We start from the raw sequence: 16,931 nt of genomic DNA on the forward strand, positions 1-16,931 counted from the left end.
CTTATCAGATTTGTAAATAGTTGCTTTTTTAATTTGCCTACTCTGGCTTTTTAGTATTTTATGTGTGTTATGTTTTTAATTCATTCATTCAATGTCTTATAGTTGTCTTATTGGCTGCTTGTTCTATCTTATATTGTATCTCCCCTGTTTTAGCTATGTTATTTTTAAACGTGCTCTATATATAAATTGACTTGGACTTGACTAGACAAACCATAACCCAACTCTGTAATGTTTGAAATGTCTGATGAAAGAGCCACAAAGACACAACTGCCAGCTTGAATTTAAAAGAGTATGTTTATTAAACATACGTCCATCTTGGTACTTGTAATTAATGGCTTATGATCAGAACATTCAAATAATATGTGCAAAACCACCTTACACACTGGTAAAGAAAGAAAAAGTGTCTTTGGCGAGATGCCCCTGATCTTGTTATCAAAGACTCTAGTGTATTGTTAGTCACATGTACCCTTCACACATCTTTTCTCAACAGAAGAATAATATTAAAAACAATAATAATACCCACAATGACAAAAGAAAATCTGTCCATAACAATAAAGCTACTGATTCCATAAAAATGATGAAAGCAACTATTTTGGTTCACAAACATGTTACAGAATATTGTCCTCAATTTGCAAATATAAAGTGGTTTTGACATTTTTATACAGTTAGAATATTTTTTAAAGGATTCAGCCGATATGAAAAAATAGCTAATCTTTGTACTACATGTACCACAATTGCATTTTCTAGGTCACAAAAAGCGTATAAAGCACTTTAAAGTGTGTTCAGGCTTCGATGAGTAAAATTCAGTCATCTCACTATTATTACAGAAAGTTATGTTACAGTTTCTTATCTTGTGCTACAGCTTTTGGGAGACACCTTGCGTTTGATTGTTTCATGGTATATTTAGTATAAATCTGAGAGACCTACACATTTGTGCTATGCAGACATCACAATATCGGAAAGTCTTGAAAACGACATTGCTACAGCACAACAGCATTTAGAATCACCAGATCCTGTTCATTTCAGAGAGTGGGCAAACAAAAACAAGTTACTTTGTGAAAGATTCACACATCACGTCAACTTTCTCCTCTGTGGGCAATTCATGTTTCATGTGCACATTTGTCATCAATCAATATTTTGTGTATCGATGACAAACTATTATTTTTATTAATATGATTCTTTTTATGATTTTTCTAAATGATCTTTGCTTTATATCCACAATGAAGAATTACACATATTGCTTGTTAACCACATTGTGTTTCAAATTAATTTTGGCACTCATATGGTGATTTCTTATCTTATTTGGTCCTTGTTTTTATCATTTATTAATTTGTCTAAACTACATACATTTTCTATGTTCTCTTGCCTCAGAGGTTTTTCTTTCCCCACACACCTGACTGCAGCTATTGAAAGAAAATGTGTCTTTTACCATGTGTACCAATGCTTAATACTACACGTTTTGTGTACAATTTAAATGAAGAATTTCCTGTCCTATATTAAAAAAAAGACTTACAGAATCAATCACTCGTGGGTAAAATCCTTTAACTGGAAACTATAACATATGTTTAATCAATGGATACTACGAGTGGAGAATGGTAGAGATTGTGCTGATATGAAACATTAAGAGTGTAAATCTTTGTTTTTATATTGTGTAGCTGGTGAAGGTGGTAATCTATTGAAGTGACTGACACAAAAGTTTGAGGTCTGATGTTGCCCATCTCAGTTGTAATCTCTGAAGCTTAACATTCTTTTCTTGGTTTTAGTACCTGATTGCTGACAATTTCTCACTTTCAGTGAGGCTAATCGATCATCAACATTCTGCATGTTGTGGGGTAGGCACATACTACAAACATTCATTAAATCAAGTTTTTAAATGATTGTATACAAACAATTTACAGAAGTCAATTTCTTACAGATGTGGCCACAAAACCCTAAGAAACTAACTAAAATTTAAAGGTGCTATTTGTAATTTTTTTCTGCCCCGGTTTGTTGGTGATGGTCGCTAGCCAAGAGCTTTAGCAATTGTTGCATTTACAAGAAAAAAAAAGGCAGTACAATGCCCTCTGAGCAGCACTACTTTTTCAGGGCAGGCTGGACGCTACAGTGACTCCATAACAGAAGAAGATGAAGTGACAGAAATAGAGGCAAAACAAGAGTTAACATTTGCTCTGCGTTCCACTTTTCTCTGTGAGTAAAGGAAAGTCTGAACCTAAAATATTTCTTCAAGCCTGCTAAGTAGACAGCTGTTAATGCTAATGTTGGAGATGTAGCCAAAAGCTAAACTTTCATATCGGTCCTTTAAGACTTTTAGTTTATGAAAAAAATAGTTGTCTTGACTTTTTTTTTTTCATTTATATAGCTAAATACATTTTGTGCAAAATAGGAACTGCTCACATAAAGATCTGTTAATGCACTTACACTATCGCTAGCAGGGCAGATAAGGAACAACAAAATGGGAACAAGGCAAAGCGGTTTAAATCGCTGAAAAAGCACTTAAGCATGAGTCTAACAGGACGTCCCACACAGTCTTGTTCAGGTGTCCCTGTACAGTATCAGATTGCATAAAAAACACACTGTGGTACTTCCACATTCCACTCATTCAAAATGTTCCTGCTGGGTGTGTTTTTTTTCTTTTTATTATAACGGAAAGAGCGGCTTTGCAGAATTGTTACAAGCACCCATTGAGGAGGAGCTCAGTTCATCCTAGGCAGTGAACGTCCTGTTCTGACATCACAGCTTCGGCTATCCAGTCTTTAACTGTCAGTAGATTCCATTGTATGAGACGGACATCTGACAGACTGTGTGTGTTTGTGAGCAGTGTGAGAAGTCTCAATTGCCACAGGCTGTTAGAGGGCTTTTATGGCCCAACTAACCCAACATACACAGGTTAAGGCCACTGTTCCAGTCTGGAACCTTTGGATCTCACTCGCTTCAGTTGAGATTCCACTTCCTCCACACCCGTTTTATCTAAGATGCACACATTCATAAAAATACTCACTTAGAAAGCATTTAGACACAATACACTTAAATACAAAAGCACGTGCCTCCATATCCTGTCTTAAGTGCTCTCCTTCCCTCTATGACAACGCCGTGTCAGCTGTGTTTCAGCCCTGCGGCTCAGTGTTGGTGCTGTTGTGCGGCCCCTCCTGCTCGTTGATGGTGTGAAGGAGGAGGCACACAGGAGGGTGGAGCGAGCCGCTGCCAATCTGCTGAGCCGCCTGAGGAGATCCTGAAGGTCCACGAGCGGCCTGCCTCTCCAGCCCACCCAGCACCTGCTCCTCCTCCACAATGAAGGAGGCCCGATGACCGCAGCTGTCACAGAAGTCGCCCGCATCCTCCCCCTCCTCCTCCTCATCGTTGTCGCCATGTCCCTCGCGCCCAAGAAGGCTCTCCAGCTCCCTCAACTCTTTGCCTTCCTGGCCCGTCCCTCCTACTCCACTGCAACTGCCGCTCCCACGTGTGCTGCACACACACACCTCAATCCCAGAGTCCCCTGTGAATCGCCTCCTCCTTCCATTGGGGAGCCGATCTTTGTCCTCAGCGCAACCCTCTGACAGGTCCTTCAGCAGGGGGTCCTTGCAAGACTCTTCCCCATCTCCGCTTCTTTTCTCCTGGCTGGTGAGTGCCTCCCTACTGAGCCCATCTGAGAGGAGTATCACGCCTGAATCTTGTGGAGTCTGCATGGGCTTGCTGTCAGGCTTTGGCCTTAAGTCTGAAGTGGGAGGTTGTGCTTCCTCTGTGCTGGGTCTGCAACACAGACTTTCAGAGACCTGGGGCAGTGGAGTAGGCTGGATGGCTGGACAGTGTCTCTCCTGCGGCTCAGAGGCCAGGGGACTAGAAGCCACTGAGGATGGGCCTGTGTGTAAGGCACTGTAGGGAGGGGGAGGAGTCGGTGGTCTATTGACCACCTCCTCATAGTCAGGCAGGAGGTAGTTTGGCAGAAACCCTAAAGAGAGGATGGAAAAAACAGTGTTAAGTAGGAAAAACATAACAATAAACATAAACAGACTAAAATATCAGGTGAGCAAGAATTATATGAGTCACTCTTCCTTGGAAAAACACCACTGTCTGGCTTGTGCAAATTTCAATGTGACCTTACTGAAGTTTCGATACCACTTTTTAAGCATTCCCAAAGCAATAGGAGGAAAGTGTGACAAAACAAGTTAATTTCTGGGTCAATTCTGTGCCGAGGGCTGTTTCAGCTCCAAGCGAGATGGTGTTGCAACACTGGCAAGGTACCAAGAGAGAAATGCTTGCCGCTTCCTGAAAACTGGGGCATGCAAACAGGGAAGGTTCTGACGCTGTGTGAAACCAGGGATGGATCTCAGTGCAAACATTACATGTGAGTCAGGAGCCACTGACTTTGCTCGTCACTAGTGTCATATTCCTCAGTTCGATATCACTGAAAAAATATTGACGAGAGTTTACACTGAAACAATGAAACAGAAGTCCAATCATTTTATATACACATTATCAGCAGACATGTACTGGACTGAAATGAAAATTTGTATCAGAATAGTGTGTTCACAGTGGTGATTCGTTTGTTTACAGTAAAGCAATCAGCCGACTCAGCCTAGCTGAAATATTGGCCTCAGAGGTGTAGTGTTGTATGACCTCCCTTGTACTGGGAGGCTTATTGTTTTTTCTGTATTTACTTATAAAGGGTACTTAAAATCCACTCATATAGACCACAGATAAATATTGTATTGATTGTACTGTATTCATCAATATATAGTTAAACTTATTCTGACCAGAAGAATTGATCACTGAATGAAGTGAGAAAACTTGGATTGGTACTGGAAGATTTAGGATAAACACGTAAAGTTCATGCATCAAATGTTGTGAATTTTCATTTTCGGTGATCTACCCCTTTAAGACAGCAAAGAGATGGCTCTTTACACATCACCAGAGAGAGAAAACATCAGCATTCTTCTGGAGTCGAGTTTCACTCTCCTCGATGTTTTGATCAGCACCATCTCCCAATTGAGATATTTGGATCTAAATACTCAAATTTGTTCACTGACTAGCTTCTAAGTTTTTCTCTACTATTGACTTGTCTGATCACAAACTGTGGGTTTTTCTAAACCTTTTGCTTGCCATGGTTGGAAATAAAGCAGGGGAGATCTGTTGGACTGAACCTACAGTTTTTGCTGGTGACATTTAAACCTAGTAACCTGCCACGGCAAAATCTTTGCCTCCATGTCATACAGTAAGTAAAATATAAAGAAAATAAAATCAAAACAAGGGTTTGAACCAGAATTTTGAAATTGAAGGCAGTTAAAATAAAACAATGAGCTGAAAGACAATAAAATACCCTTCAAGCTGAGAGAAGCTGCAGAATGCTCTGTGGGTTTGTCATCATAAGCAACCTATTTCACATTAAACATAAGTTTCATACATTGTTTGAAACTGCAGCTTTAAATACTCAAATCTGAGTAGTTGCTGACAGCAATCATAAGGAGACTTCACATATATATGTATAAGTGGCAAAAAAATAAAAATATGATCAAATTCAAGTTATCAAGTCTATCATGTGCCAGTGGTATCTCTTACTGAAGTAGAAGGGCACAGAGGGGTAGTTGTGTGCTTCACGGTAAGCGATGAGGTTGATCTCGTGCTGCCGCTGTTGCTGCTGCAGCCGGTGTTTGGTGCGGCGATGGTGGCACACGCAGCAGCAGCTCAAAATGAAGATGATCGCCCACACCAACCAAAACCCTACGGTGAGAAGAACAAACACAGACATGTTGTATTTAAAGTGGAACTAAGTGGATTTTTGATTGTGTTATCCATTGATATTTTTAACTCACATGGTGATGAAAACGTTAACACAGGAAAAACTGTGCTCGATAATACGCATGTTTCACTGTAGCATGTGGTGATGTAACATAAAGTCCCTGCTGTTAGCACAAACATACCACTGCCGATCCAATCCAGCCAACATCTGGTTCTCACATTGTGAAACGTTCCCTTTATATTGTCTGTACTGCACTATGGATTTGAAGAAAGAATTTAATGCTATTCCCTATTATTATGTGTATGATTTAGTGGGATCTATTGTAAAAATTGAATAATATTCACTTTTATATTTTAAGTAGTGTATAAGCAATTGCACCAAATAACTGTTTTGTAAGCTTGAGCCGTTTTCAGACATGAACTCTGCAAAATGTCCTGAAAATTGGTTCCGGCATGACATGATGTATAAATTCCACTGTATACCACGTTTAAACTCAATGTGTTTTTGTTCAAAGTTCAGCGACACTGGCGTCGCCCCGTCGTTTTCTTTCCAAGCTGACATCTTTGTCTTCTACGTGTAGCTCCTCTTTTTCATCCTGAGTTATTTGTACTATTTTTTTTTCTTTCTCTGTTTTGTGTCCATCGTGTGTTTTAAACGTCATCCAGGCTCCCACTCGCTCGCTGTGAACTTTCTAGACATTTTCCTGGTATACTCTCAAATGAGATCGCTGATTTTCCGGACATTTTGCTTGGGAGCTGGCAGGAAAAGTTCCAGAAAATGTCAGGAGCAACTGATTCGGAATTTGTGTTGTCACATATGGAAAATTTCATGAAAATGTCCAGACTACAGTTCATGTCAGGCCACAGGGAGTTCTCCTGCACACTTGAAAGGGGAGGGTTGAGGCGAGATGTATTTACTTTGTTCAATATGCAAATTCACTGTAGTTGCCACTAAATCCTACACACTGAGCCATTCATTTTTTTTCAGTTAAGCCATTATTGAAGGGTCCAAGTCTATTCTTATCTCTACAACTGACAGACTTTCCCAATTCTTTCCTTCTGGAGCAACTTCATAATTGACAGCACAAATGCATCACATGCTGACCTCTGGTTTAATAACTCTGGGATTTGCTTTTATCTCTTAATGATGACTTCATGATTCATGATTATTTCTGTCCAAGCCAGCAGGGAAATAAATATCAAAAAATAAAAATTTGAATTTTATATTATATATTAAGAGAAAATGTGTAACAATAATGCTGATAATAATAACAACATATGCCAGCACAATGTGTTTCTTAAAGATCATTGTGTGTTTTTTTATTGTGGCATGAAGTTTAAAATTTCTTCTAAATAATTATTTGTGAACCTGTACTGTCTAGAGTCAAGTCTAAACAGAAGCAGGGAACCAAAACTGAGTGAAGCTTCAAAAAACAGTGAGTTTGTGTTTTCTGTGTTTCTGAAATACACATGTCATTACATCAACACAACGTCACTTCAAGGACAACGCAGCAAGGCGGCCTGTGTCTCTGAGAAATAAGAATGTAAACTACAAAATTTGAATCTCAGTACTGAATATCATGATCAACCAATTCCACAAGGTTCAACAAACGTTATACTATCACACAGTACATACATATGACATGGTTTCTCTTTGGCTTTTCTAAACTGCAACATCTTGTTCTTTGCTGCACAACATTAACACAGACACAATGTAGCTGAAATATTTGGCTGGAAGATCAGAATACCCGATGTATTAATTCAGCTCTGGTACTAATCCTGTATGGTTTAGACTATTTTCTCTGCAGTGTGTTAATGGTTACTGTAAATAGAACACCTCAAACCATTGTTGGGTAATGTGCAGGAGAAGTTGTGGCAGGACCGGACAGTATTACAATTGTCATAATTATAATACATTATAAATACATTTAGGTTGATAATGATTTGTTCAAAACAGCAACTCTCGTGGAAATCAGTTTGAGCCCCCCCCCCCACAGCTTTCCAAATTATCTTTACAATTATTTCTAATACCTATTTCAAAACAGAACGTAGCCGCGATGAACAGCTGTTTTGCTATATAGGGGGGGATCTACATCTGGGTCAACTTACTGGCTGATGTAATCATTCTTCATAACAACAGTCTTTTACATGTTGTTATTGCTTCTCTTACCATATGGAGACCTGCGCTTTCGTCCAGCTGACCCCTGTCTTTTCCTCACCCAATTATTGGAGAGTGATATATTGAAAACAATACAAAATAATTTCTTGTTGATACAGTGTTAGACTTACTGTCAACATTTCCCACTCTCTACAGTAATGGTTGTCTATCTCATTCAGCTGTGCGGAGCAGTGGCCACATGAATACCACCAGTTTCTTTTAGATATATTGTCTTTCAGAATGGTCCTGTTGCCTATTTGCCCTCTTGATTTAGCTCCTTGTCTATTTACTCCGTTTTGGATAAATACCCTTCACCACCAGTGAGATGACTTGCCCTTATAAAATGTGCATTTAGCTTTTTGCTCATGGGTGCCAATCAATTTCCTCAGTCAGCCTCACAGAGTGAGTGTGTGGCATATGGTGTATGCAGGGTCCAAGGTTAGGTCCACCTGAAAGTTGACCCTGATTTAGAGCCCTATAAGTTAGTATAGTGGCCATTCCAGGTGGCTTCAATCCCTTTACTTCTGGTCAGCGTCGGAGACAAGAGATTGAAAAGATTCATGTTTATTTGAAATGATATGAGGCTCATGCTGACTGCCCTGATACACACTGCTTTGCATGAGACCTTTTGTCCTAAGATCACTGCAACAGAGATGGTGATTGTAAAGTAAGCATAGCTCATAGTAGCAAAATAGCCACATTTATAGGAAAGGTTGAACGATATGAGAATTGTGCTTTAACATTGTGGTTGAGTGGCTGTTGCATTCTCTGCTCTCAGTTCCTTTTTTAATCTTTATAAAAAGATGCAATTCTGTATTTCATCCCTCTGTCTGTTCCTCCTGAATCAACGGTGAACTACTAACATTATATCATTGTAGTTTAACATGAAAAAGACTCACTATGTCAAATTATGTGTATTAGAACCTATCAAGGAATGTTGAACGTGAAGACATAAAGAAAAAAGTAAAATGTAAAAAGAATGAGACACTTACACCAGAGCTCATAGTAGTAGCTGCAGCACTGAGACTCTCCGCAGCAGTGTCCCGACTCACAGATGTAGCTCTGGTTATTAACGCCTTCACAGTGCAGCAGACTCTACAAGATGGACAGAAGAAAAACTGTCACTTTAAAAGGAATAAATGACCTGCAATTAAACAGAAATGGTATAAAAACAGAGCCATAAAACATGCCAATAGCTAGAATCCATGTTGTTTCTTACAACCCATAAGACTCAGCTGTGAGCCTCACTGTGTGGAAGATACTGGGATAGTTCTTAGCTGCAGAACATGTTCGCATTGCAAGTGCAAAATATCTCCAAACTGATAACTAAAAAGAGAATAAAAGAATATAATTGATTATGGATTTGGACCTGTTATCAAAGAAATACCATTTATGGTAAACATTGTAGTCTCTCATGAATGTTGTTAATATTGTTATTTTGTTGATGTGCTCTGTTACCCAACACACCTATTGAACCGCCAACCATCCTGGGAGAGGGATCCCCTAAGATGCAGCTCTCTCTCGCTCTCTCTGTGCTTTAAAAGGGTTTTATTGTGGTTTTTCCTCAGTCTCGTCGAGGGTTAAGGGCAGAGGATGCCGCACCTTGTTAAGACCAAGACCTTGTTAACGCAAATTGTGGTTCGTAAACATGGGCTAAACAAATAAAAGTTGATAGATTTGAGTGATACCTGATCCAGCTGTTTGAGTCAGTATCGCACTGATTTCTGATCCGGGCATCCCTACTATTTTGTTAAAACTCTGAATTAACCATAAAATATCTATAATAACAGGATATTTTCACAGAAGACATTTTGACTTGACATAGCAGAAAGCAAAGGTGCTTTTGCTGCCAATTATGTCAAAATGGTACTGTTCTAATAACATGAACAGAATGAAACTAAAGAACCTAAATGGAATGCAGCCACTGTTCATTTTATCATTTCTACCAGTATTTTTCCTACTGTGACATTTCAAATGCCTTTTATGCAAGAAGCCTTTACTTTGTTATGGAGCTAGTTCATCATTTATGTTGTTCTTCAGTCCTCTGAAACAAGCCCCAGTCCCATGTTCCAGTTCCATTTTGTAGAATTTCAAAACAGATAACACTAACACACGTTATTCCCAAATAAAGTCAGTATGCATACTTTTCTTCTTGAGTGTGCTGCTGATGTACACAACTGTTGCATAACGGAAACGGAAATATTACTCCAAGCTAAACAAACCGAAAATAATTTGAAAAACAGGATAAAAAGGAGTAACTCTCTTTTCTGAGGTGAAGTGTTGATTTCTTACACACAAACTACAAAATAAAGGGTATCCTATGAAGATTAGTATATATTACATCACATGTACAGTTAATATGTAGTATAGAAGTAGGACACTGTATTTATTTTTACACTCTGCCCCTGGTCTTCAATTTAGAATAATAACACTGCAGATATCTAGTCGCAAACATTTATACTTAGCAATGAATCTGGAGTAAACAAGTCCCGGCCACTTGTCCCTGTAAGCTACTAGAATTGCATCAACGTTCATTGCCCATATCAAGTGCAAATGTTTGAATCGCAGCCAGCATAGAACTACTCAGCATGTTCCCAAAGATCCGACACACAGTCAGAAGAAGTTCGGCACAACAGTCCACTTTCATCGAAATTCAATAAGGCATTTGTCTCTGGTCCAACTGGCTGCATGTTTTAACTGTCCAAGACCAAACTATAGCAGCTCTGCCTGGTCAAACGTTACCACTCCTACACACTAATGTCATACCAGTAAAAAGAAGCACACAGGCTAGAAGATAATAACATCAGACACATCAGCATAGAGACAAGTGTGTAACGAAAATCCTCTCCTGAGAAATGTCTGTGGTTTTCCCTGCAATATCATTTACATGTTTTCCTCTAGATTCTCTTCATGATCCTTCTATGTATTTTATTAATATTATGTATATAGATTACCAGTGCAGGTCCCAGATTACGAGGCATGATGATCCAGGTCCTCTCCACCTCTCAGCTCATTGTACCATAGAAGAAAAAAGTCAAACAGCTCTCAAACATTCTCACTCTCTCTCTCCCTCTCTCTCCGTCCGTCCACCTTATACCCATCCACACCCACACACAAACACACCCCCTCACCCCACTCCCACCCAGGCCAAAACAGTGGACGACGAGGATTGCTCTACGGAAATTTCCAACTAGCAGTGGAGAGCGGGCTCCTAACAGGGCCTGGGCCGCGTGATAATAAGGCGTAAGCAGTGGTGAGAAGGTTTTTTGCAAAGTGTTTGGCAGTGAGGGAAACGTGGAGAAAATCTGTGAGAAAGTCAAACACAGAGCCTTAACATAGGAAAGATTACTGACATGGGACACACAGGGTCAGCACAAACCAAAGTGCTTAAATGAAATGTGGCCGCAACCTCTCTACTCCTGACAGATGAATCATTTCTCATCAGCTTTTTCAGCTTTGTCAACAAGACTTTTTTCAAAACCCCAGACTGACACAGAGGGATTTAATTTTCCATGTAATAAACATGTAATGTTCTGTTCCTCCACTTTGCTTCTGATAGCTTTTCTGATAACTGTTTTCATTGGCTCGCTAACTATTCTGCACCATATGCTCTCCACTGGGTTGGCATGGCCCCTTTTGCAATTTGATAGAGATAACCATCTAGTTTGTTTGGTTATTCAGTCTGTGCTGCGTAAGAGAGAATTGAAAGAGGTCTGGATTTGACACAAAAAATCTTTAACACAAATGGGACTCAAAAACAACCTGTGCTACTGGATAAGTGACATTCAATTAATCAAATATCTGAACCTGAAAAAACTCTGGGTCATCTGAAACAATTTCTATCGGTTTGTTTTGACCTCTCCTGACAGACCATGACCAAGATAAGAATCTGGACGAGCCAGATTCCTCTGTCTCCCCCCCAATCAGAACAACCTCAATGTTCACCACACAGAAAGTTGTTTACGAGAAAGAACAGGAGCAAAAGCAACACGCAGAATACAAAATTGGCGCATGTGCACTTAATCTAAACAAACCATCCACCCTTCTCATGCTGCACTGCCACATTAAAGGCGGGTTTGGTAACTGTCCCAGATATTATTGTTGCGTTAGAAAATAATCAGCCTCAATAATGAGAAGCTGTTGAAACGTGCAGACAGTGAGAACAGCTCAATAATCCCTTGGTGACTATCGAATACTGCTGCTGGAGATAAGTGGCTACAGTTCTTAGTCTTGACCACACCGCGAGAGCTGATCCACTTATCAGCAGTCCGTAGGAGCAGGCGAGTTAGCCGATGCACACAGAGAACCCGCTGACCCCTTCTTTATTATCCTGTCCTGCGACAAAGAAAGGTGCTCTTTCATAGACATCAAGGTTGTTTGGGACGTAAAAAAAACTGCTGGTATATTTGTCACAGTCACTAATACTTTACATTCCCACAAAGCAACAGCTGAGAAGGAGAGTTGAACAAGGTTGTGTGAGGTGATAAACGTTATCTCATGGTTAGAAAATGCAGTTTGTTTGCCAGCGGCTAAAGCTTCACTTTAAGGTACAAGACGAAGACCAACTCCAGCTGTAACTATTGAATAACTATGATCTTATCACTAACGTTACCAGTGAGGCTGAAACAAGAGGCTTCAGGCAGGGTCAAGCAGAACATTGGATGCATGAACTTTGCATGTCCTACAATCCCCAGTGAACACAGTGGAGCATTCAGCAGCTTAAAGGGATAGTTTACAGAAAATTCACTCATAATCCACTCACCACTATGCCGATGGAGGGGTGGGTGAAGTGTTTGAGTCCACAAAACACTTCTGGAGTCTCAGGGGTGAACTTTGTTGAAGCAGAATCCAATACAATTGAAGTCAATGGTGACCTAGACTTGCCTCCATACTGCTCGTGTGGTGTCATCCAAGTGTCCTCAACCCCGACATTCACATTCGACTCGAAACAAGGTAATTTACACCAAGTTTTAAGCCTAAAAGTCCACTGGAAGTGGCTGAGCCAGCGGACATAGCCAGACGATGGTGTGTCCGAGGGTCTGTGAATGCACCTCGTTGGACGATATCAGAGGACATTTAGGCTAAAAACACGATGTAAATGACCTGGTTTAGAGTTGAATATGAATGTCGGGGCTTGCGGACACTTGGGTGACACCACAGGAGCAGTATGGAGGCATGTTATGTTTTTTCTGTTGTTTTATAACATCTGAAGCCTAGGTCACCATTGAATTCAATCGTATTGGATTCTGCTGCAATGCTGTTTACCCTTGAAATTCCAGAAGTGTTTTGTGATCTCAGGCACTTCACCCACCCCTTCATCGGCACAGTGGCGAATAGATTGAGTGAATTTTCATTTTTCTGTGAACTATCCCTTTAAGAGTTGGATATTTCCCTCAGGATTTGGTGGAGAAACATAAGTTAAAGAGTGTAAATATTGATCATATATTCATGAGATGAACAGAAACCTTCATCTTAATTAATGATAATGTTTTTTGCTCATATCATCTTAAAAGCTGGTGATATGTTTGTGCTGCATTCACAACATGCTTGTTCAGGTGTTCAGTCCCTTAATGCATCATAGTGACAGTTCATATCAGCTGCTAAGTACAAAAAAGTTAAAATGCAGTTATTCAATATCACCTCCATCAACATAACTATACAACACCTTAGCCTGAATGTGACCTTTCTCAAATATTTAACTGTATGATGCAGTGTTCATCCTGTAAACTGCTTAGGATAATACTATTCATAATGTCTGACAGAGACAAGTTATCACTGGTTACCATAATGCTGACTCTGTGTTATGTGGAGATTTATGGGGATTAATGTAAATGTTATATATTACACAGGCCCATGTGATATTACTTTTGTCTCAGCCACACATGAATCATTAGAGGACTCACTTCTGTCCTGTCATAAATGTACTACATGAGCTCTTCCTAAAATAAAAGTGTTGTTTTGTAACTCAATGGCTTATGCACATCCACTGATAACAAATAGAACATGATACTGCACGTGATAACAATATAAACTGGATTTAGTTTTTTGCTTCTTTAATGGTAGTTGAACTTTAAATCTCAGCACTTACATGAACCTTCAGAGATATTTTAGCACATTATCTGCTGATAAAACAAAGACAAATCTTTGTTTCTTGAATGGAGGAACTGGTCAGGTTGTGATATGGGCATACGTATATGCTTTCTCAGGACAAACAGGGTAACATACAGCTTATATTTATAGTAATGGGAAGACAATACCCTGCAAAGCAATAGTTGATATGCTTTGGACATACAAATTTGCATTTGAACATTGTTGTGGTCAAAAGGAACACAATAGTGCAGGGGACAACAATGATGATTTAAATGTAGATTATTAATATAATCTTTTGAACTTTGTAATTGTTGATAGATTCTGCTTAGTCAAGCTCATAGAGAAGAGTTTTTTTCTGATGCATCCAGGAGTCTTTGAAGTGTCTGTTGTTACTGCATCTCTTAACACGTGGCACTCTGACTGGACATAAACATAGACCTACATGTACTGGTCTTCCACATGCAGTTGTAAACTTGTCTTACTTTGTAGTTTACAGCTTTGTGGTTACATAGTCATCATTTTCTTATCACACTAGTGTAGTTACTAAATAGATACTTTATCTGTTTGCGACTCTGAAAAAGAAAATTGTTGGACCAATTTAAAATACTTCAATTGTTAACAGACAAACAAATAAAGTTTGGTCAACTAAAAGTTATATTGATAAAATTGCTAACTTTCATTTGAAAAAAAATTAGAGTTACTATATTATAATAATTTGTGTGTTACCAATTGATGTACGTTTTTAAGTTGGTACTACATTTTCTCTTTTCCAGTACAGCACATCAATAATAAATTATATGACTGAATTTTAATGTACCAGGATTGTCCTTTACATTTTCTACGCTTACCAGTCAAACAATGAAGGAAAATTCCTGACATGAATGTCACACGCTGATAAGAAACCGTACCGGATGCTGACTGGTGACATTAATCCACCCAGTCAAATGACGTATGAGTGATCATATGAAACAAAACAAACAATACCAAGGAGGTTATGATTTTCACCCCTGTCCGTTTGTTTGTTGGTTAGTTTGTATGTTTGTTTGTTAGTGAGATCACACCAAATAAAAACTGTACAGATTCCCACTTGGTGAAAACTTGCTAACAAGATGAGATATGGGTCAAGAAGGAATCCATTACATTTTGGAGCTGGTCTGGATCCTGGTGGCCGATGCAGGTTGGGTTATTTTTCCACTTTCTTTAACATTTTGGGATAGGACATTTTTCTAATTCTTTGTTGATTTCTCAAAGAATAATTCAACGATCTCGATAATGAAAAAACAATTTACCCTATTAAGGGGACTGATACTTACGAATGTGTAATTTGGTGTAGATTCAAAAATCTGGATCGAGTGAATATAAATGGGGTTTCATAAGGGGACTGTTGGGCCTTGGCAGAGGTATGAACTTTACTGAGAGCCATTCTACTTAATATGGGAACCACTGCCTGTCTCCACAAGGGAAAAATCAGATTGAGAGTTGAAAGATATATAGGTTATTAAAAATATTTTTTCATAAATATCCCTTGATAAATTTTGACAAAAGAAAATGCTGATTTCTTATATTAATTTGGAATTTAAAGCTTTATTCTGACCACATGTGCATCAATATAAATGATATTGAAGTCACGTATAGAACAGTGTCATTATCTGTGGAGTTGAACATCTGTGTTTTGTTTGGACTTTTTGGGGACTTTTTCTGAAAAGTGTAAAACGTTTTCTGTTGTGCGTGGAAAGATGTCTCAACTCACAGTAAGAATTCTCACATCCATACACAGTCCTTTCTGTAAAGGCTAGAACTGCTAGTTGCCCGGGGATTCTGAGGAGATCCCTGTCAACACAGCAACAATAACATCTAATAACTTGACTGAGAAAAACAAGAGGAACTCTTTTCTGTTGTGCTAGCAAAGGTAATTACAAGGCTCAGCTCACTATAACTGGGGTGAAGTCTACTTGTCTGGCAGCCTTCATACCTGAAGAACTGCTTCTGTTGTTTATGCAACTCTCTACTGTGTAAAATGTCAGAGCTCCACCGTAAACACAGCAGAGCCAGGCCCTGACTCACTGTGCCTGCTCTTCAGCTAGCTGCATTAGCCATAGCAGCTTAGCAGGCGTGCTAACAGCTTCCCTGACAGCCCGGTGCGAGTTGGGGCTCATGTTTCACGACAGCACGGACAACGTGCTGTGCTAGGGGCCGTGTGTGCCGCGGAATAAGCGGGTACATTTCTAGCGGGGTGGTTTGCTAACTTAGCCCGCTGAAGCAGGGAGCGGCTAGGCTAGCAGCTCTGCGAGGGAGCGTTGTTTTGAAGAGCTCAGCCTTACCCGGTCCACCGCAGACTCGGTGGGGGTGACAGAGCCCACAGCGTGCAGGAACAGTCCCATTTTCAGAGCCCCGCACAGGCCTCTCATTCCTCCGACAAGTGGCTACAGCGGCGGTGGCGACACGAACATGTAACCGCTGTCGTACACAAACTGCGTCCGAGTAAATCCCCCCGCTAGTTGTCGGTGCCCGTCGCGCTGAGAGGCCGCTGCATGCGCCGCCTCCTCTGCGTACGAGACATTTCAGCGGGGCGCACGGTGCTGGCGCAACTGGTTGCTGTCGGTGCCACTGGCTCGTACAGCTGTTACACAAGCCGCTCCCCCCCTCCCGCAACACGGCCGCCCTGACTCCGTCTGTACGCAGGGTGTGGCGTGGTCACCTCAACCCGACCCATGTGCGCAACGTGACGGGCGTGCTGTTGCGTGGACTTACACTGGTTTTGCGGACTGGGCAGCTATTGGGGGGAGACTGTCCAATCAGGGGTCGGTGCGTCTTTAAGTGCGCGGCCCTGTTGACTTCCTGGTCCCCTCTTCTTTAAAGTTTAAAACGCTGCCACATCCATCCTCGTGATCGGATGTTTAAATTCAAACTGAACTGTCTCTTGAATTCAGACTGGAGTTTGTAAAGACGA

General features: G+C 40.2%; 1 protein-coding gene across 2 annotated transcripts; it reads right to left on the reverse strand.

The window, feature by feature from the left end:
• Window positions 1-275: 275 nt before the first annotated feature.
• wbp1lb (WW domain binding protein 1-like b) lies at window positions 276-16,711 on the reverse strand. 2 transcript variants are annotated; one of them, XM_035179784.2, is made up of 4 exons: window positions 16,303-16,711; window positions 8,884-8,986; window positions 5,554-5,715; window positions 276-3,946 (listed from the first exon to the last, which is right to left on the reverse strand). In XM_035179784.2, the coding sequence occupies exons 1-4, from the start codon at window positions 16,387-16,389 to the stop codon at window positions 3,105-3,107; spliced, it is 1,194 nt and encodes a 397-aa protein (XP_035035675.1). In that variant the 5' UTR covers window positions 16,390-16,711; the 3' UTR covers window positions 276-3,104. The 2 variants fall into 2 exon arrangements, with proteins under 2 accessions (XP_035035675.1, XP_035035684.1); XM_035179793.2 differs by lacking the exon at window positions 16,303-16,711 and adding an exon at window positions 10,846-12,625.
• Window positions 16,712-16,931: the final 220 nt, after the last annotated feature.

This window comes from Hippoglossus stenolepis, chromosome 2 (genome assembly GCF_022539355.2).
Source record: "Hippoglossus stenolepis isolate QCI-W04-F060 chromosome 2, HSTE1.2, whole genome shotgun sequence".
Taxonomy (NCBI): Eukaryota; Metazoa; Chordata; class Actinopteri; order Pleuronectiformes; family Pleuronectidae; genus Hippoglossus; species Hippoglossus stenolepis.